This window comes from Cydia strobilella, chromosome 7 (genome assembly GCF_947568885.1).
Source record: "Cydia strobilella chromosome 7, ilCydStro3.1, whole genome shotgun sequence".
Classification (NCBI taxonomy): domain Eukaryota; kingdom Metazoa; phylum Arthropoda; class Insecta; order Lepidoptera; family Tortricidae; genus Cydia; species Cydia strobilella.
This window is the reverse complement of record NC_086047.1, coordinates 7,960,340-7,982,900: the sequence shown is the minus strand read 5'-3', so window position 1 is coordinate 7,982,900 and position 22,561 is coordinate 7,960,340. Positions and strand designations below refer to the sequence as shown.

At 38.5% G+C, this 22,561-nt stretch overlaps 3 protein-coding genes across 4 annotated transcripts in view; 2 read left to right on the top strand and 1 right to left on the bottom strand.

Annotated features, from left to right (window-relative positions):
• Nucleotides 1–1,954: 1,954 nt before the first annotated feature.
• On the top strand, nucleotides 1,955–4,462 carry LOC134742728 (uncharacterized). The gene is made up of 3 exons (XM_063675918.1): nucleotides 1,955–2,046; nucleotides 3,293–3,574; nucleotides 4,307–4,462. The coding sequence occupies exons 1-3, from the start codon at nucleotides 2,038–2,040 to the stop codon at nucleotides 4,325–4,327; spliced, it is 312 nt and encodes a 103-aa protein (XP_063531988.1). The 5' UTR covers nucleotides 1,955–2,037; the 3' UTR covers nucleotides 4,328–4,462.
• A 6,443-nt stretch (nucleotides 4,463–10,905) lies between these two features.
• The window catches only part of LOC134743136 (adult-specific cuticular protein ACP-20-like), a 294,612-nt gene continuing 282,956 nt past the window's right edge, over nucleotides 10,906–22,561 (top strand). Inside the window, exons 1-4 of one of the 2 annotated variants that reach the window (XR_010127992.1) lie at nucleotides 10,906–10,996; nucleotides 12,941–13,192; nucleotides 13,454–13,626; nucleotides 14,673–14,837. Coding sequence is in view for 1 of the 2 variants with exons in the window: in XM_063676478.1 (XP_063532548.1) it covers nucleotides 10,985–10,996; nucleotides 12,941–13,192; nucleotides 13,454–13,626; nucleotides 14,673–14,730 (495 nt within the window). In the remaining variant the exon portion in view is untranslated. Of the gene's footprint in view, nucleotides 10,997–12,940; nucleotides 13,193–13,453; nucleotides 13,627–14,672; nucleotides 14,885–22,561 lie in introns of those variants that run through there. The other variant, XM_063676478.1, reaches the window with a different exon arrangement.
• The window catches only part of LOC134743119 (cuticle protein 7-like), a 44,197-nt gene continuing 38,092 nt past the window's right edge, over nucleotides 16,457–22,561 (bottom strand). Inside the window, exons 4-7 of the mRNA XM_063676459.1 lie at nucleotides 18,235–18,364; nucleotides 17,960–17,994; nucleotides 17,609–17,769; nucleotides 16,457–16,935 (exon numbers count right to left, since the gene is read on the bottom strand). Of these exons, the coding sequence (XP_063532529.1) occupies nucleotides 16,689–16,935; nucleotides 17,609–17,769; nucleotides 17,960–17,994; nucleotides 18,235–18,364 (573 nt within the window). The 3' untranslated portion in view covers nucleotides 16,457–16,688. The remainder of the gene's footprint in view (nucleotides 16,936–17,608; nucleotides 17,770–17,959; nucleotides 17,995–18,234; nucleotides 18,365–22,561) is intronic.

The window sequence follows — 22,561 nt, the reverse complement described above, 5'->3', positions numbered from 1 at the left end:
TACAGAGGACCTACCGGGAAACGCGAATCCGAAATTTCGCTATCTACCTCTTCATCGCTCGAATATACAAGAATGACAGAGATGTTAGATAACGAAACTTATATTTTCTTGCTTCGCGATAGACCCTCAGATTGTGGTAGTGGCGCACCTACGTAAAGTTTCGCGTAATATTCCCTATTTACTTTTGTATTTTTTACGAGAAGAAGCAAGTGACTATAATGCTACATGCTACACGAAAAAATACCAGATTGCCTTTCTACAAGAGTCAGTCAGACGAAGGCAGCTACCTACGCAATATTAATAAAACATTTATTCTGGGATGATTGCCGATTAAATGAAAAGTCAACGTTGAATGAGACTTAATAATTCAAATACAACCAAATTACTCAAATAAAATTAATGCAAATGAAAAATTATTCTTAACATTAATGTGACTTCACGTTGAGAAATTTCCTCAATTTCCCCATCCTCTTGACTAAATGCGTGATTGCGGTACACCACACAGCAATCCGACGCAAGCGGGACTCATGTAACTCGTAATGTAGGTATACGGAGTGGTGCATTCCTGTGTGTTAATTCCTGTGGGAGCGTTCGCCAGCTCGAAAAGCCTCTCTTCTCTCAGCAAAGTGCTGCGGACATTGTAAATCATCACGTTTAGTATATCGAAGTCCATTTTGTTCGCCGGGGTCATTTGATGGGTTGTTGGGATCGTCTCCGCCCGGGGATTCTTAGCACCCTTAATGCCGGGCCCTCGGGAGAGTTGTGTATTTTCATGAGGGGGGGGTTTGGACCTTAAGCCTACGATGCTGGTCCAGTGCGGGTTGGTGGGTCGTTAGAGCCACGTTCGTTGTTTAGCAGAGTGCACCGCGAGCAGGTGAGGATGACTTGAAGCCCGAAAGATGTTGTTTGGGCCCCCTTACACCCGCTTATTTAATAAAATACATTATCTAATAGATTAATTAATTTTCGACAATTGCATTGTATAAGTAATTAAATTTACAATTAATACAATAAAGTCGATAAATTGTCGTAATATAAACGTTAATTTCTCCTTAATTATTTTAATTTGAAACTTGTTTCGGTAAAATCGTTTAAATGCTTTGGATCAGTTTCAAAGCAGTTTACTAATTAGTTATTTTCACTTCTCATGCTCGTAAATTTCGACTTTAAGTCGTGCGTAGACGACATAAAGTTGCTTATTATTTATTATGTTCTAGAGCATAAAGTAAAATCATCTATTACGTCCCTTATTGACTTAGCAATAAAGTCCAAAATCTGCCATACAAACTGCCAGCCCTGCCGGGGCGCCCCCAACAGGCGCGCTCCCGACCGGCGCGCGTGTCCCGCGCTCCCGACACAACCGAGTACATAAATACGGTAAAATAATCTAAAATATTGGACATTTTTGTATATTTAACTCACACTCGAAGTGAAAAGCAGTGTAACTCAGGCATAAATGTCCATTTTTATCCTGCGCTCGAACCAATAAATTGCCTCGGATAAAAATGGATCGCTTTACGCCGTTGTTGTACAATCTACAGTTTTAAAGCAGTCTATATTTTATCCAGGTATTTTATTATTATTCGACACACAAACTATTGGTAGTAACTACTTACTGAGGAAAAAAATCTCAGTTAAACCAAGAAAAGTCTGCAGCGATTTTGATAGCACACGCAGTGCAAGTGTTATTTATACGTCATAATTTCATAGAAGTTTGACATATAAATAACACTTGCACTGCGTATGCTATCAAAATCGCTGCAGACTTTTCTTGGTGTAAACTCTACCACTGGTAACAACTTACTTAGTGATAATAAGTGGGAATAACCCATCATTTGTAGTGTAACAAATAAATCCGAAACCTGGTGCATGCTGTCAATTAATCAAATTAAATCACGAATATAATTACCTAGGTATGTATGTATCGAAGGATGCGTCAATCGATGTAATCCGGAGATATCGGCCACACAGGCAATTAACAGTTCTGGTATTAATATACCATTCAAACATTGGTTTAAGAGCCGTCAGTTGAAAACAATGTTACAGGTGAGTAAGTGTAATATTATTTATTTAACGTTCTCCTTTTTAACACACTTATTTGAACTTCGCTTGTAACTATGCCCCTAATAAAATCTTGCGAGTCGATTTTAACCTATTAATTGTGTTGTATAATCTGGTACCAAGTACAGTAGACTAGGTGTGTTTATGAAAATGAAATTCTTTTCACATACTTTTAATATTCATACTGAGAGCAGATGAAGTAGCCATAGTACAAATTGAAATACTTTCCTACACACAACTATAGGATGTAAATATTAAATGGACTTTTTTCAATCGACTAGCCCGAGCCAGAGTTCACCTGGAGGCTTATTCTTATTGTAATAACAGTTTATGAAATTGATCTGGATTTGTTATGGATATGACCTGTCAGCTGTCAAAGTAGCATTTCTGGTTGAAGTCTGGGTCTGGTTGTCACTGTTACCCAGACAGTCATGTAGAGAAAGTGTCCCACGATGGAGGTGATTATAATTCTTACCCTTACTATTTTGTCTTTGTACTGAAGTCTAGACATGCATTTTCCTGATGCTTGTTATTATCTGATCTGATTTTATTACTGTTTCATTTAAAACAAATTAATTTTATTATTATTAGATTTTAGCAAATGAGAGAGACCGATTTCGTAAATTCTTTATTTGTTTGATAGCTTATGCTTTCTAGTTGGTCCCTTTATCCTGGAGAAATCGAGACCACTCTTAAAATATTATAGTGGGCACATTTATAGTGATTTCGGTATTTTTACCCGACTTCAAGATTTCAAAAGGAGGAGGTTCTCAATTCGGTTGTATGTTTTTTTTATCATGCGTTTGCTCTCAACAAGTATCTCTAAGTAGTGAAGTGAATGGCATTTTCAACTGTCTTGTGAAGCTGGTTCTTTTTTGTTAAAAGTTAATTTATCAAATCTTATAAAACGTTATATGTTTATAAGCAGTGTCTTTAAGTATGGTTGGCGAGTTTCATTCTGATTGACACATTAATTGAAAATATATTGCCAAATTATATCTATAATATTTGATCTAACTTGACTTAGATTCGCACAGGAACTGTGCAAAAACAAATGCTCCATTCGAAATAATAATATTTTTTTTTATATTTAAAACAACCCACCAAACTTTATGCACCAAACAGCTTTGATAGTTTAAGTTTCTGATATGCCTGCGTTTTGATATTTTTTTGATGATCTTAAATATGTAGGTACTACTTCAGTTCTAAATACGCTTGTTATTTGTTTCAGTTACTAGTAGTGGCGCTCTTGGCGTCAGCTGCGGTGGCCGAAGAGGCCGAGCCCGCGGAAGCGGCGGCAAAACCAGTGCCTCTGGAGGCGAAGCCGTCTGAGAATGCCGAGCAGACTGTAATGAAAGACGCGGAGTCCATACATCGTAACCGTCAATTCCTCGACGACTATGACCATCTCGACCATAACAACCTTCTCTACCTCAAGGCTAAGCTTGACGGGCCTGAAAGCCATCGTGAAGGCCCTATCATAGCTCGCAATCTTCCGAACTCTCACGAAAAGGTATAACTTACGTTTATTAGTCAATGTTTGCTTTTGCTTTTTGAATGTCTTGTAGTTTCTAATTCTGCGAGTCTAAATCTTAAAAGGAATTTCAGAAGTTATACTCAATTTAACAATAACAATCTACATAGGTATTATAAATTAAAGAATATTAATATTTATTTCAATGCAAAATCATTACTACTTAATTTCTGTTTTCCTTGCATTATTTTTTTATCACCTGATACATATTATCTGTTTATTTCTCAGGGACACGTTAACATTGCGGAGCAAGACGAGTACGTATTTTAACCTTAATTGCCTACCTATTAATAATATATAAATAAAATACAAATATTTATGTACAGACATATACTCGTAGTTAATTTTTTTTACCTAAAGTATAAGAAGGTAAAAATAACTAGGTAAGTATATTAAATTAATCATGTATTGGGATCCACTTTCAGCGATTCAGCGCACTCTGAGCAATGGACATGTTATCCAAGATAAATGAATAAGGCACTTAATAACAAGTTATTTATAAGCCTTAGAAGGTAATAAATAACCCATTGCACTGAAATATAATGCTACGCGTGCAAATTGCCTAAGTTCGCAGGCACAGTTACGTGGATTGTTTAATCAGTTGATGCGCAAGGGACGCAATAATCAACCCAAAACCTACCCAACCCAATAATTCAAAATCCGAATACACAATTTTATAATTGGTACTTTTCAATATTCTGTTACTTTCAGGATCATCAAGTTCACATATAGCCCTGCGTATTACGAACCTATTTGGGTTCTGGACTACAGATTCCTAAAGTCAGGTGGCAGGAGGTACACGCGTGGACCGGGAGGACAGGTCCTTATTCTTCCGAGGAGCTACAAGCATTACAAGGGGGATGGCACTGGTGACTACGACCAATTGGTCGAGTTTTGGCGCTTAAAATTGATTGCCGAACAAAACAAGAGGATGCGCGAGAACGGGTTCGGCGTCCATGGACATGGACAACCACACCACGGATATGGAGAATATGAACATAGTGACATGGGAAGAGAACCAATGTACCGGGAAAGAGAGAATTTGCACCGGGAAACAGGACATATGCATGGATATCATTAATAATAACCCACTGTACTAATATATTTTTTACTATTTGGACAAAATGAAATGTTATAATACCAGCATACATTACGACACTATATTTAAGTTTATTAAAGTTGAAAATTATAAAGGATACTTCTTTCTACTCCCTTTCAATTCTCGTAATTGTATTTTGTATTGAATGCTTGAATATGGTACTGAAGTATTATAAAATTAATATACATTAAATTTAAATAATAAACGTTTTAAAATTAAACTTATGAAACCCTTTGGGATTCCTCTGTAAATATATACTCGTGTTTGTGAGTGTCATAGTAAGATTGTTAATGCTGTGGTATATAGTAAAAGAGGGAGGCTGGGGGTGCGGAGCCGCGGTAAGTTAAACAGCTAAGAAATTTTCATCACATACATGCTTGGTAAGTGAGCTATTTCACGCATGTGCAGCGGGAGGTAAAGCGCATTTTACTGCCACGGAAGTTCTGTTTTTTTTTAAATTATGTCACTAACTCATACGAACCAAGTACGTTCCAGGTAAAATACTTGTTAAAAGACAAGGTATAAAATAACTTTTACTTTCTAAATACTAACGTTTATAATTTAATTGTTGTTTATGTTTAATAATATTTATAAAATATTTTTACACAATTTTCAATCGTGGCTGAATGCGAACGGGTCCGTGCCTTCGATGCCTAACTAGTCAAAAAATTACAATATGGCGGACCAATGTCTGAAATGTCACCGTATTTAAGAATTATTTCGCTTAAAATTTAGTTTTTTTCTTTGCAAGTGTGATGAAAAACATTGTGTGTAAGAATATTGTTACTCGAGCCTACCAGAAAGGAGCTGCTGCCAAAATTTAAGGTTATCTTTTAATTTGATTTGTATTGCAATTTCTGACATGTGTTTTTGACATTAAAGATTGATTGATTGATATCTTTAGGGTCAAAACGACTTATTACAGATAATATTTTGAAGACGTTTTAGTTTTAGTTGAAGATAGCATATTATGATAGTATTTTTATAATTACCATTGAAAATGTTGTTTTATCATATTGCTAATCCATATCCATCCATCCATACTTCCATACTAGTAATATTATAAAACGAAGTTTGTCTGTTACCTCTTCACGCTTAAACCGCTGAACCGATTTAGTTGAAATTTGGTAAACAGATAGTTTGATTCCTGGGGAAGGACATAGGTTAGATTTTATCCCAGAAATCATCCCTTAAGGGGGTGAAATTTTGTATGGGGTGTTAACAACAACTGCATAACAAATTTTATCGGTAGGAACTGTCCCGCCCGCGCCGGCGCTGGTGCACGATTTAGTTGAAATTTGGTATAGAGTAGATACAATAGTTTGAGTCCCGCACCCTGCACAACACAGCTTGCAGGGACGAGGAGAATTTTTATTCACGAAATCACCCTTTAATTGGGTGAAAAGGGGGGTGGAGGTTTGTATAGGTAATCAATAACAGCTGAACCGATTTATATAAAATTTGATTTGGAGATATTTTGATTTTTGGGGAAGGACGTAGTAGGTGTTACCCCAAAAATCAACCCTAAAGGGGGTGAAAAGGGGGAGTGAAAAGTTGTATGGGTGGGACCGAATAAAACCGAATTAGAAAGAATTCGATATGAAGATAGTTGTTGGGAAAGATGTAGAATAGTTTTTATTCCCGAAGTCATCCTCCTCTCCTCTCTAATTACTCATTCCACGCAGACAAAGTCGCGGGCAAATGCTTGTGAAGAATAATGAGGCCAAGCGTATTGATGTTGTCTTCTCTAAGGAGTGCTACGAGAATAGTTGAAATTAAAGAAAGGACGCTTACCACGAGGAATTTCGTACATTCACTTGCAGGTTCCTATCAATAGCACGCGCATAATAAATTATATTGCTATGACTTGCATAGTGTCATTGACCGCCGTTATCATGGGCGGGATAGCAATATAATTAGGTACGCGCGAGCGATAGAGATAGGAACAGGTTGCGAGTGTATGTAAGATATTCCTCGTTCTAAGAATCCGTTAATTCTTTACCCATAGTTACTTGAATCTGATTTCCGAAATATCATTAGATATTTCTGACCAGTTCGTTTTCAGAAAAGGAAAATATCGTGAGGATACCACACTAATCTGAATCTCAATTAGAATAACCTCAGTTGCTTAAATAATAGCTGGAATGGAACATCCCTTAAGTCCCCGATAAGCTCGGTTCTCCATACAAACGTAGTTAAGCTCTCATTTTAAAACGACTAGCTAGATTGCTCTGAAATTTTGTACTTACTCATAGGTACAATAGGATAAGGTATATCTAGGTTTGTAATTAGTTTATGTAAGTTCGGATACAATAGTTAATAAAATACAGCGAATTTAAGTTTTTCATACAAAACCTGTTTTTGCTCTATTTCGTTTGTTTTATATACTATAGCTATATAAACTTATTAAAGACCTAGATATACCTCATGTCATTGTATGTGCAAAGTTTCATTACAATCCAACACGTAGTTTTAAAATAAGAACGATACTCCGTTTGTATGGGAAGGTGAAATTCGGCCGAGCTTGCCGGGGACTCTTAAAGAGATAAGTGAGCCTTTGTGCACATTTATTGAAGTACTAGTTTTGCCTGCGACTTTGTCTGCGTGGAATTGGTAGTTTGGGTAGCTTAGTTTTTAACCAATCAGATATTTATTGTTTCCTCTTACACTTCCACCACCTTTTCACTACCTAAATTTTACCTGCTGAATATTCAGCTTGTGGTAGGCCGGTCTCCCATCAGCAGCGTTTCCAGCAGAAACTTGTTCAGCAGTCTTGCAGGACGCGTGGGAAGTCACCTCCAGGTGTTCCAGGTCTTGGAGAACTCAACTTAATTACAGCAAACAGTACCTACTGCACGTTAAACGTGTGATAGCTCTGGTCAGGCGCTTGCTTCATCTGGCAGCCCTCCAGGTGTTCCAGGTCTTGAAGAACTTATCCTACCTACAGCATACTCTATCAACTTCAGTTTAAAGGAGTTTTACCCCTCATCCGATACATCCAGCAGCACTCCAGGTGTTCCAGGTCTTGAGCTGTCTCCATCATACACTACCAACGACACGTTGAGTGAGTGTTACCCCTAACCCTTTGCACTCAGCAGCACTCCAGCTGTTCCAGATCTTGAGCTATCCCCATCATGCACTACCAGTGGCACGAGGAGCGAGTATTACCCCTGACGCTTTGCACCCAGCAGCACTCCAGGTGTTCCAGGTCTTGAGCTTTCCCCATCAAACATTATCCGCGGCACTTTGAGCGAGTGTTACCCCTTACCCTTTGCACCCAGCAGCACTCCAGGTGTTCCAGGTCTTGAGCTTTCCCCATCAAACATTATCCGCGGCACTTTGAGCGAGTGTTATCCCTGACCCTTTGCACCCAGCAGCACTCCAGGTGTTCCAGGTCTTGAGCTTTCCCCATCAAACATTATCCGCGGCACTTTGAGCGAGTGATACCCCTGACCCTTTGCACCCAGCAGCACTCCAGGTGTTCCAGGTCTTGAGCTTTCTCCATCAAACATTATCCGCGGCACTTTGAGCGAGTGTTATCCCTGACCCTTTGCACCCAGCAGCACTCCAGGTGTTCCAGGTCTTGAGCTTTCCCCATCAAACATTATCCGCGGAACTTTGAGCGAGTATTACCCCTGACCCTTTGCACCCAGCATCACTCCAGGTGTTCCAGGTCTTGAGCTGTATCCATCATACACTACGAGCGGCACGTTGAGCGAGTGTTAGAAGAGAAGAGAAGATAAGAAAAGAGTATGACTTCGGGAATAAAAACTATTCTACACCCTTCCCAACAATTAAGACTATCTCCATATCAAATTTCATCTAAATCGGTTTTATTGGGTCCCATACAAATTTCCACCCCCTTTTCACACCCTTTAGGGTTGATTTCTGCGGTAAAACCTATCCTATGCCATTCCCTAGGACTCAAACTATGTCCATACCTTAATTTCACCTTAATCGGTTCAACGGTTTAAGCGTGAAGAGGTAACAGACAGACAGACAGACAGACACACTTTCGCATTTATAATATTAGTATGTTTTACTACCTACGTCTGTTTTTAAGAGCTTTTATTTAACGCACTGTTAGTATGTAAGTACCTATGTATCATGTTTGTTAGTTAGTCTTGGACATTAAATTTGACCCACTTCCCGATTTCCGATTGAGCTGAAATTTTGCATAGTGAAACCTGGATAAGTAGGAGATCAAGGGACGAACAAGTTTGTCTCACTTAAAGAGGTATTCCACTTACCCAGGGTCTTAGATTCACTGTATATGTAAATCGGAGGACAATGCAATATTATTATGACATGGAGATGAACTCTGTGATAAAACAACTCAAACTAATTGTGTTTGGGGTTGTTAGAATTGTCTCGATGAGTATTGCCTGTGGAAATAAAAGTACCTACAGTCAGCGATAAAAACATATCAAAAATGATTATTTTGCCAAAAACTATTTCTTAGGGTTCCGTACTCAAAGGGTAAAAACGGGACCCTATTAACTCCGCTGTTCGTCTGTCCGTCTGTCTGTCACCAGGCTGTATCTCATAAACCGTGATAGCTAGACGGTTGAAATTTTCACAGGTGATGTATTTCTGTTGCCGCAGCGCTATAACAACAAATACTAAAAAGTACGGAACCCTCGATGGGCGAGTCCGACTCGCACTTGGCCGGTTTTTTAACTATGAAGGAAAAAAAACGGTTCGCTCGTTTGTTTCTTGCATAGAAAATGTATGGCGTAGTAGTTTATTGTCCTAAAAACAGACTATAAGGTATTTTCATTTCTCATGCTCTGAAAGAGGGTCGTTGTTGTTATAAAAGGTGTGCAGAAAATGATACGTGTCTGCACTAGAGCATTTTACATTCGAAATACGACTTTTTTATTTTTTTTACGATAAGCAATTGAAATTTGAGTTTAAATGGATTTGTTATACAATTTCCAGTCTGATATTTGACTCCATTCCATAAATAACGATACTTTTGCCTAAATTGTTAATTGAAAGTACCCTCGAGAAATAGTATAAAAATGTATACTTAGTCATATTTAAAATAAAACACATTCATTTTACTTTCCTCGTATTCGAAATGAAAAGCAGTGTTTAACTCGGGTGAAAGGCATCATTTCAGCCTCGGACTATAGGCGCGTTCGAGCACCAAAATACCTCGGCAGAAATGTGTGCCTTTCATCCCTTGTTTAACAATCTACTATTATTTTACTTTATAATCACAAATAGACCTGGTAGTGTAACCCGTTCGAATTAAAAAACCGCAAATCGATGTACAGGTTAGCCGTTTGGCACACTCATACTAGAGGTCAAAACAAATTTTTTGACCCGCACTTCCTAAAAAAATTTCCCGGGGCGGGGGGGGGAGTGGTAAAACATTATTTTTTGCCAAACGGCTAACCTGTACATCGATTTGCGGTTTTTCTTTGTAATTGGGGTCGAGCGGCTTCCGCTATGGTTTACCCTATAGGTTAGACAATCAGGTATGTAAGTGTGAATAATATATGTATCTGATACATCAGTTAGGTAGTACGCAAAATGTTGAGTAAACCATGTTTTATGGTCAAGAAACTCGGCTTATTTGGTTATCGCTAGACTAACAGTCGCCATTTACAGTTGAGACTCGAGTGACTTACAGAAGGGAAAGGACTGTAAGGTTATGACCGTAGATTATCGTGAAAAGGTTTACAATCACCTACATTTCGCATCCTATCTTAGTGCCACGAAAATATAAATGCATGACTTTGTTTTTACCTGTAAGTAGTTGTGTTTTTCTGCAACCTTTGAAATAATACCTTAAAATATTTAGCAGAGTTGCATACACAGCATACACCAGCACCGGTTTGTTTACACGCACACTTAAATGGATAACGTTTAAAGTGCTTAACGGTTCGTGACGGATCCTTGGAGTCGAAGACGAGACCTGGATTTCACGGAATGAGCTCGTTATCGTTAATTGTCTACTGGCTGTGTATTGCAAATGCTTATCGATCAAAGGCGAGGTAAGCGTTTAGGCGGACCAGTGTTACTATGGCCCAAAGTGTAACCGTTATACGTAATCGGAGAGCGCATTTTATACGTATGTACGTACATACACGTCGAAGCGTTGATATGCCTACGCTCGGTAAGCATCCAGAAGAACATCCCTGTAGTAGAGTTTAATTAGCTGTCCCTACTCATTTGTAGCGCTCCACAAATTTGGCAAGCAAACCTCTTTATAAGGTGACGGCTCATTATTTTTTTTCGTAGTTGTAGTCCTGCACACAATTAGACAAGTCCAAGTCAACATGTGGTCCCAGGTTAGCTCGTTGTGCATAATTAAAAAACAAGTCAAAGTATCTATTGTTTTCCCTTAAACGTTGATGTAGTGATCAAGTTACTATACGAAATTGTTAAGTAAAATAAAGAAATAGAGTTAAGTACTACAAATGGTTTGAATCGCGTGATAGAAATATATGGAATAAATTAACCACACATCCGAAAACAATAACAAAATAACGATGTGTGTATTATCATAATTATATGATAGTTGCGAATATACCGGGTGTGGCAAAACATGATTGTACTCCTCAAAAAATTAAACTTTTATTTAACAATGAAATAAAACTATGAAAACGGATTATATCGCGTATATTGAATTTATAATACATCCCGACGTTTCGAACTCTTTACAGCGTTCGTGGTCAACGGGTGACTGAGGAAAAATTACAAAATGCAAAAATACCCACATACTAAAATAATGAACAATCATAGACTACAAACTTTAAGGCTGGTTGTACATGCAAAATCGGTTCATAAGGCTAGTTATACACTATAATTATTTTTATTTTTCTCTACCACCAGCTTGGGATCCTGTAGTCCACCTGATAAAGGAGCAAGCGAGACATAGACTGTGAGACCGTAGTGTTGGATGATGCTGGACATTCCGATGTTTTGAAAAGATGTGTCCCGCCGAGTTTGTTGCCGGTCCCATATTGGGATACCCTCCTACAATTTAGGAGGGAATTAAATCTTCTCGGGTCCGTGGTGTAGGGTTGGAGCCGGCATAGTTTTTTTTTTTTTTTTTTATCGCGTATATATATATCTTTACTTGAAAGATAATTATAGTGTATAACTAGCCTTATGAACCGATTTTGCATGTACAACCAGCCTTAAAGTTTGTAGTCTATGATTGTTCATTATTTTAGTATGTGGGTATTTTTGCATTTTGTAATTTTTCCTCAGTCACCCGTTGACCACGAACGCTGTAAAGAGTTCGAAACGTCGGGATGTATTATAAATTCAATATACGCGATATAATCCGTTTTCATAGTTTTATTTCATGAGTAACTATCGCGGTAACCGAAGACAATTTTATTTAACAACTTTAAAATATATGATGAAATCTTTAGATATTTTTCTTTTTCATATTTGTAAATAATGTAAATAGTATTTTCAATGTACGCCATCATGCCTATCATCAGTCTAATTGACATTGCTTGTTATGCTACAAACATAAACAATTTTGCAACACATTGTGAACAAGTTATTTATAAAAGTGTTTTTTCAGCCGTTACTTGTTCATTTTCAACAGTACAGCTTACAGTACAGCTTGTTCAGTTTCAACTGTTTGCTCCTGTTATTGGCCTCACCCAGCCTTAACTACCTAAGCAATCAAAAAGTGCAAAGTACGAGTAGCCTATGCTGTGTAATTAATTTGAAACATATATAATGTGAAATATTTCAATGCCTTTTATAATAAAATAAATAAAAAATATATTTATGCTCTGTGAAAAGTATGCAGTTACACAGAGCCGTATGATAACTTTTACTTACTCAACGGGGCATTATCCGTTTTCGTAAACAGTTAGTGTCGTCTTGTCATTGTCAATGTCGCTGTGTTGCGTGACGTGGCAGCGTTAATTACTCGAGTGGTAAGATGATATTCGGATGTCAATTGCAGCTGCACTATCGTTAATTTCCTAGGCAAAATAAGTAACGTTCGTTGCCGCAATACTACCGCGATTAGAACGTCTAATGATCCGTCACTCATTTTATCAAACAAATTGACAGTGACAGAGCTGGCGTCAATGCCGCGGCAGTAATGCTATCCGTTGACATTCGAATGTTACTCTTAACACCAAATTGGATTGAATATCGTTGGTTGTTGCTAAACTTGCTAATGACCTACATCGACATCATCATAAACGTACTAATACATTTTGGTTTACCTTACCCCTTATTTAATTAATGTGCAATTCCAGATTGTAGTCCTCTCCCTTCTCGCCGCGGCGCACGCGCACCCGGTCGCCGTATCCCACACATCTCGCGTGGACCACCTCGGCCACCATGTCGGCCACATGGGCCATCTCGGCTACGTGAGCCACCTCGGCCACGCCGGCCACCTCGGCCATCTCGGCGGCTGGGGAGGCTGGGGCGGCAACATGGGCGCTTGGGGAGGTAACCACCTTGGCATCGCTCATGGACACCACGGAGGTTGGGACCATGGCCATCACGTAAGATGTTTTCCCTTTAACCTAAATAGAGATAGGTTCTCAAATTACAAATGACACCTAGTAATCAGTCGTACGGACTTGTAACTAAAGATGTTTGTGAACTCGACTGTACACTCGTAGTGTTGGAAATTTAAATAAACCGTCAAAACTGTGATAACAAATAAATATAATAATATACATTTTAGTCTCATAATGTGCTTATTTGAAATTAGCACCATCAACATCGTAATTTTTTTCAATTTTACATATTCGTTATTTCAGGCATGGGCATATCCTAATTACAACTTCGCGTACTCCGTCTCGGACCCGCACACCGGTGACCACAAATCTCAGCACGAGACCCGGCACGGGGACCATGTGAAGGGCTCCTACTCGCTGGTGGAGCCCGACGGCAACCTGCGCTCCGTGCACTACTCTGCTGACGACCACCACGGGTAAGTTTAGCTGCCAGTTGATAAACTTTGACGAAACTGCCACTTTTGAATTTTGAGGATGAGGGTATGGGCTTACGATGCGATATGTAAATTACTCAAAAAGAGATTTATATCCAGAAGATGACTTACCCCTTTAGTCCGCGTCCAGATTTTGTCCTCGTCAACATATTTCCAATTTTCCAGTTTATTCTTGATCGTAACGATGCAGACAGGTATAGAATTAAATGGATAACATAACTAAATCGTAATTAATAATTATTAAATATTTTGGATATTAGCACTATTTGCGTTCAATAAATGTTTTGTCGACCGAGTTATTTTATTTATTCGAAATAATAGCTTCTCTGCTACCAGGACATTTTGCCAAACGTCAAGTGTATTTGATATATATATCGATAGTCAGTCATCCGTCGAGGCCTTTACGATGCACTGGAGGATAGCTGGATCAGCAGTACAAAGCATAATAGCGACGAAAGAATTAGTTATTCGCATATCCAGAAGAATTCTTCATTAAGCGCAATGGGTGCAGACCCATTGCGCTTGCCATTCACTGCATAGGTACTATCAAAATTATACATTAAACAGCAAAATGCAAAAAATGTTCCGTGGATCATTCGAAAGCGACCCGAGTTGTTTAGTTTTTTTATGTTGTAAATTTTTGTATTTATGTCAGCGTCATATCTCGGTGGCCAGTTAGTCAACTTCCGAGTTTATACAAAAAAGGTTGGTGCCCAAAGGGAATTTAGCGCAATAGCGCCACCACCAGTTAACAACAAGGCATGCAGGTATTCAGGTCATGTGATAGCGTTACCTGATGACAACTACAAAAGGCCATCATATCACACTATTATAATAATATAGTATCAATAATAAAGTATCAATTGTTGGTATTCCTCTATGCAGTATTTACGGGAATCCCCTTAAAAAGAAAAAATAACCGTTTTTTTACTACACCTTTCTGCTTTGGGAAACAGCTTTATTCTATGTGCAGATGTTTATAGGCCTGCTATAATTCTACGATTCTAAATTTATGTTTATAATTCCAGATTCAATGCTCATGTTCATCACACGACGGCCCATCATCATTTGCATCATCATCATTAGACTCAACAACCTACCGAAACTGATCTCGACCAGAACTTTCGCTCTCATTTATTCTTGTGAGGATGGCACTTCTGGTGCCACAGCTACTACAAATCGTGAAACTGTCTGCATTTTCCCTCACATTTGGAACGTCAGCGCTGACGATTAAAAGCATTTTTATGAATTTCATTGTTTTATTTCATTACATTTATATGCAGCAGCGACTTGAGTCCCCGGCAAGCTCGGCCGTATCGCACTTTCCGATACAAACATAGTTTAGCTCTCATTTTAAAACTACGTGTTGGATTGTAATGAAACTTTGCACATACAATCACATGAGGTATATAAAACATACGAAATAGAGCAAAAACAAGTTTTGTATAAAAAACTTTAATTCGCTGTATTTTTTAACTATGGTATCTGAAGCTACATAAACTAATTACAGACATACATAGATATACCTTATCCTATTGTTTCAGAGTTTACAAGGTTTCAGAGCAATCTAGCTAGTCGTTTTAAAATGAGAGCGAAACTACGTTTGTACGGAGAACCGAGCTTGCCGGAGACCCTTAAAACTATGTTATTTTAACCGACTTCAAAAAAGTATTGGTTATCAATTCGATCGTATTTTTTTGTATCTATGTTACCTCAGAACTCCGTCATTTCTGAACCGATTTCGAAAATTATTTTTTTGCTTGAATGTATATATAGGTAGACCCAAGTTGGTCCCGTTTTGTTCTGAAGGAAGATCTAGTTTTGATGATGGGTTCCATGAGGTCCAACTCTTCAAATCTTAATAGCTTCAGATCCAGACCTTGAACATTGATACGTACCCGAAGCGTCCATAGGCTACGGTGACTGCTTACCATCAGGCGGGCCGTATGCTTGTTTGCCACCGACGTGGTATTAAAAAAAAGCGCAAAAATGTTTAGTGACATGGGGCAGTTTGGCCAGACAGGAACGAGTCTTACAGAATGAAGCATATCTCATAAGAAAAACAAAACTAAAAATGGAAAATAAAATAAATCTTGAAAAAAACATAAACCGACTTCAAAAAGGATAAAATAAAATATTACTTATCCCGTTTTGCGCTAATGCGCTAAATGCGCTAGCAACTGAAACGTTTGAAGTTGGTGCCAAGCCAAATTTTAAAAGCGTCAACACCCCGTCTAATCAAATGCAAACCCTAGTGTAGTTAATTAAGAAAGAAAGAACCAGTATTGTAACTAGTTGGCTTGACACCGACTTCAAACGTTACAGTTGCTAGCGCATTTTGAACGGGATTCTGGAAGCTAATTAAGCTGCTTTGGAATATATGATAATAATTTATCAGGTTTTAGTTAGGTATTTCCGAACTTTAAATTTCTGATTGATCTCGACTCAATAACTACAACGAATGACAACAAATACTATTTTTTCAATCAATAATCTATATGTACTTACAATCAGGGAATACATGACAGTTCCGTGGGACTTCCATTTCGTAATTGATGCAACTTTTGCAGCTCGCTGTACCTTTTATATCTTAGTTGCCTAATGCACTTTAAATAGCAAAAAAATTTATACCACTCACACTTGACATTGCTGCGGTACATAACCAATCGCAAAATAATGAAGTCGAACAGACCTACTAAGTTTTCAAAATTACGGGAATTACAACTAGCTACGTAAAGTACAAATAAAACATTGGTTTTGCCATTCATGCCATGAATTTATTTTAACTAAACGGTGCTTAATCTCCAAAAATACTTATTAATTACTTCGTTAAATCCCATTCAGATAAATATAATGTGTTAAATGCTCGTTATTATAAATACAACCACTACAACGTGACACTTCAACATCAACAATAAATACTTACCTAGTAGGTACATGTTTGTTTTTCATTTTGAGGTATACAATGTACAGTTCGAGTGTAAGTACATACTCGTACGTAGGTACACATTGGCATTCCCTGTTGTGCTTAGTTGTCTTCGTCTCTAGTAATTATAATTATCCTCAGGGCCTTGTAGACCAGAGACATGGTTGACACTGAAGCCCACGTTAGAGTTGGCACTGCTACTGGGCCCGTATCGCGGGCTGGTTGGCTGGCTCTTCTCGGGCAGGTACTGTGGGCTATCAAGGTAGTCTCTGCTGGCCAGGGCACGGCTGCGAGATTCTGGCAGACGAGGGTGCTGCAGCTTGATCTGCTGGTGTGGCTCATCACGACGCACAACGGCGTTAAATCTGGAATTAAAGTGAGAAATTTATTGAAACTATTATGACTTAACTTGTAACTCATTCTATAAATGTAATACGATGGTAAAGTTGACGAAATATAAAGTGAGCCGGCTCACTTTATATTTCGTCAACCTTACGAGATCTACTAAAATATGAAACAACAGCCAACTTTTTGATTTATTCGGCAGAAAATCATATGTATACAGAGCGTATTAATATTAACAGTCGAGGTTATTCTAGGGGCACTTAGGTATAAGTTCGAAAACATTCCTCGTTTAAAGATTTTTTTCAATATGTAGGTAACTAGTAGTTTTCGTGAGTACCTATTTTAGTAAAAGTTAAAGTAGGTACCTAGTAGTAGCATACGCCCCAATGTCTCTTCGCCGACCTGCGTGTCACCACGTGTGTTAAAAAAACCCACCGTCATAAAATACGAGTAAAGTAAATCACCCATCCCATGGCCTTGGTCTGCGGTGTATTAGACGGTGTGTAGCGTGCCATCGGGCTCATATATTGGGTACGCGCCTCGCACTTTATCACCCTCATGCCATCTCCAGTAGCTTCTGTTATCCCTTAGTTCTACTACTCATAGTACTCATATATTGGGTACGCGCCTCGCACTTTATAACCCTCATACCGTCTCCAGTAGCTCCTGTTGTCCCTTAGTCCTACTACTCACCCGTGGACCGCGTCCGCGGTGTACTCAACGGTGCGAAGCGCGCCATCGGGCTCATACAGCGAGTACGCGCCGCGCACTTTGTCGCCTTCGCGTCGCTCCCAGTGGCTCTTTCTGTCGCCCGTTTGGTGGTCTGACACCTCATATTTATACTCGTATTTTGGCTAAAACAATAAATTTACCTATAAATATACACTTGTATATATTAACAATGATATAAATTATCTGTGTACCTTTTTTAACAGTATGGTTTCAGTTAAAAAAAAGGTAAAGCCATATTTTACAGTAACACTTTACTAAGAACAAAATTAATAATATTTTTTTAGTAGTTAACTAGAAGTTTTACGCACTTACTTGAGTTCTGCTGTACTGGTCTAAAGAAGATATAGCTGAAAAAAGGTGCATATTAAAATCTTAAAAAAACGGTAGTTTGGATCCATTTATCAGACCCAAAGTGGCCTTAAGTATATAAGTGTTATTATATTAGTTACATTTCAGCATATTTCGAAAAAAAATAATGAATATACAAACTTGAGCAAGAGTAAAGTATCTACTTGGTATTTTTAAATTTATAAATACGCAATTCACGCACAAAATACTAGCATTAATATACAAATAGTTATAATTACGGGTGGTAGTGGCGGGCAGCACCGGCTGCGCCTGGTGAAACACGATGCTCTGCGAGGACGTGGCGTGCTGCAGCATGGCCATAGACGATCCCTTGATATTGAACAGCCATCCGTTCAGCAGGATAACCACCTGTAGCAAATCAGGCGAATTACTTACGGCATTGCTTGTACAGCATACATGCGAGGACTAGAAGTCTGTACCAGCAAACACGGACAGCATTTATGCTCTGTAACGTAACGGCCGAAACAGCTATTGGAACACCAGTTTGAATTTTATAGTATAAGCAATTAATTTAATGGATTTTCCATTAAATTAATTGCTTATACTATAAAATCTCTTAGCTCTTACGCGTGATGGGGCCGATTTTCTTTGGACAGTACTTAAACGAAGATCAAATTTTTAAATAGACCTACAATAAAACGTTTTCCAGCTTAATATGAAATGAAATAGTTATTTACGATACAAGTGCGGAAAAGAGGAAATTCGAAACGAGTGGCGATAAATTAAAACACCGCAGGGAGTGATTTAAATCGACACGAGTTGCAAATTACCTATTTGCAGGTGTATCGTACAACGTTTTACAGTACATATGGCCGTTTAAACTTTCCGCATATGCAAGAAAAGTGCTCTTTTACGCACTAGTGCGAGAAAATACTGTACTGTAAAACGCTTTTTCAAGGAAGGCACTGCAAACTATTTTGACTGTTCCGAAAAAGTCTTGTGACAACGTCTGACATGATTTTTTAATTTCAACACTCCATATTGATAACGATACGAGCCTTTAACCAAACGATATCCATGTTTCACTTATTACGAACGATTGCACCCGTAACGTAAACTGTTCTATTGAAGGGACTCATCTCATAGAGCCCTCGTTTTATAGGGACATCTCATCAGATAAGTGCAACAATGTGATGTCGGCGGATGTATATGCACCGACAAAGGTCCTGTTGTTAATTAAAATTGTTGATGTTACTGTATGCAAACCTTCGACTAGATAAATGAGGTACTAAAAATTCTTACAACGGTCTCTATTCATGTCGGCCCATTATATGTTCATTAGGAACGTCAATCTTTTATGTTGATGCATATTTCAGTCCATCAAAGTACAGACGGCAGAAAACTAGAATGTCTATTTAATATTCAGGCATGTCAGAAAATGTTTCCAGTCTATTTACTTAACTGTTATCGGGGATCTTCGTTCATTTGATTATTATTAGGAAGGGGTTAAGTGTACGGGTCGTTAACTAGTTTAATTATCACATTAGTTTAAGGAATTGTAACATAAAAACCTGCACCTATTGCGTGACGGTTGCCTTTGCTTGCTTTACAAAAAGTTAGTGCTATGGAGCAATTCAATACAGTAACTAAAACGACACTTTACATTATGATAGACACAAATAATAAGTATAATACCCTATCGAATACTTCGTTTTTAGTTTAGGGTTCCGTACCCAAAGGGTAAAAACGGGACTCTATTACTAAGGCTCCGCTGTCTGTCTGTCTGGCTATCTGTCTGTCTATGTGTCTGTCTGTCTATCTGTCTGTCTGTCTGTCTGCCTGTCCGTCTGTCACCAGGCTGTATCTCATGAACCGTGATAACTAGACAATTGAAATTTTCATAGATGATTTAATTTCATTTATTTATGCTCTCATATATGATGTAGTTCTGTTGCCGTTTTAACAGCAAATATTAAAAACAGAATAAAATAAATATTTAAGTGGGGCTCCCATACAACAAACGTGATTTTTTTGCCGTTTTTTGCGTAATGGAAGGGTTCCGGCCTTAGTGCGCGAGTCCGACACGCGACTACAGCTACATCTGTACGATTTATACGAAACGCTCGCGCTTGTTGGCGTAGCATACTTTCGAGTATATTCGCTCCGTGATTCGCTCCAACAGCATTCAATACGTCGATATCCACCATTCTTAAAAGTATGAACGTACGTCGCTAGAGGGCGTCGTTTGCAATAATCAAGGTAATAATTAAAAACCTTAATTTTTCAGTAGGTAAGTAAGTACATTAGGTATATACTTATATAATATATGATTAATTGATTATTAAACTTACAAACCAAAGGCATGACTTTTGTTCGGCGGTTTGAAGTTCGAACCGAGCATCGCACAAGTTCTTGGTTGAACACATGTAAATTTCTTCGGTGAAGGAAAACAAAACAAAATATGCTAACTTAGGTACTAAACATGGAAACTATTAAATCCGTTTTCAAAAACGCGAATTTATTACGATAAAAAGAAAGAATTTCAATATTTCTTCTATTCAGTATTTATAATTTCATACCTAATAGATACAAATTATCTGGCAGTCAAAAGTTAAAGTTAGTTGTTATGTGGCAACTTCAAGGTTTCCACTGAAATAAATAACATCGTACCTACCAGTAAATTAAGCAGCGTACTGGTTTGATTTCTTGCTTCGCATTAATTTTTATGGAGCAAAAATAACATTAATTTACATTCGGCAAGGTTCGTTTTAGGTACATTTATTTTGTTTGTAACATCCGCTGATGCAACTTGTATTCGGCAGCTCTCAAAAAAAATATTTGAGGTCACCGGGGACCATAGGGCTGGCTCGTTCCTCGCCCAACGGATCGGCATAGCCATCAAAAGGGGGAACGCAGCCAGCCTTATGGGAACTCTTTCACAGGGATCGGACCTGGGTGATCTAGCCTAATATATACATATTGGGCTAGGTCACCCTTACGCCCAACGGATCGGCATAGCCATCAAAAGGGGGAACGCAGCCAGCCTTATGGGAACTCTTTCACAGGGATCGGACCTGGGTGATCTAGCCTAATATATACATATTGGGCTAGGTCACCCATTTTCTTTTTTTTTTCTTTTTTAGGTATTAGTTTTAGTTTTGTAGGTAGTATTAATTTTAGGTTACTTTTTATTGTACATAATTAAGTTTAGTATTAATTATGTTTATGATTTTATCCATAGGTAGTGTAACTTAAAAATACTTCTTAATTAATGATTACACGGATAAAAACTTGTATTCAGAACGCGGACATTTACAAATTACCAAAAGCGATTTGCAGTTTCAAAAATACGATCATTATTTACATTAGATAGATAGATAGATAAATCATTTATTTGGCAGCTGCAATGACACACAAGACATTAGGTATTGATGTCGCAGTCAAATTGTAAGATTCGACATTTTACAAACGGCGCCGTCATTTTACAAACGTGAAACGGTATACAAATTGCCGAAGGCAAATTGTTAGTGCGCTCAATAGTGTCAACGTGAACGTGATGATTGTCTGAGGGTGACCATGGTTTGCTGTTTTATGAGCAATTTATATTAACTTTTATATCACACCACCATCCAGACGGCCACCAAAATCTCAAGGTCACCAAAAACCTAATCAGAGCACCCCACTATCTACGTAGTCTTGTCTTTCCTACCCCTAGAGGGCAATTGCGAAACCGAAGGCACGGAGGGAGAGCAGTCCCCTCGCCCCTGATGTGACGGAGCGCGAGAACGAGCGAGGCGAGCGGCTGAGGCTGGTCGCCGAAGTGTAGTGACCGTGCTTTTCCACGTGAGGGCGGAAGGCCTGCTCTTCGGCAGCGCCGTTTCTATGTGTGAACGGCACGTCTGTACACGCGGCATGCGTCATTGTGTGAGTAAATTGCTTAAAAACAGTACTGAGCGGTCGGCAACAGGTCGTCAATCTGCTGTCGGGGGGCAAGCTAATTCGAATCGGGGTACGTGTTACTTATTCTGTGGCTAGGCCATCGTGCAGAGGAGCCATTACAAAATGCCGACTTTTTACAATTTGCCTTCGGCAATTTGATTAACGTTTCACGTTTGTAAAATGACGGCGCCGTTTGTAAATGGCGGATTCTTACAATTTGCCAGCGACATTGACATTAAGGATGACTCACGCTAGACCGGGCCGGGGCCGGGCCGGAGCTTTCGGCGCTTCGTTTTCTATGGAAAGCACGACGTGATCACCGATCTGCCGTCATAGAAAATGAAATGTCGGACGCCTAGGTAGTCAATGTTTGTACAATTTCTTGTAGGTTTTATATATAGTATAGGATGACAGCCAAATCTCGCAAAATTGTATTGACATATGACACCTATCAGCGTACCCATCGAGTTTGAAACATACTATAGGTAAATGACAGATTGAACTTTCCTATTTTGTTACCAGTTTTTATTATTATTGTATTGTTGACTAAGTTAGATAATTCATAAAATACATACTCGACAAAATAGGTACTAACTGTAAAAGTAATCAAAAGTAGTTTTGTAAATCATTAGAAAATTTGGTGAGTATAAAAATTACATCTATCAC

What these genes read in the sequence shown, in the direction of transcription:
- LOC134742728 (XM_063675918.1), top strand. An exon ending in TTCCGAACTCTCACGAAAAG is followed by an intron (nt 3,575 to 4,306) that starts GTATAACTTACG and finishes TGTTACTTTCAG; the next exon opens with GATCATCAAGTTCACATATA.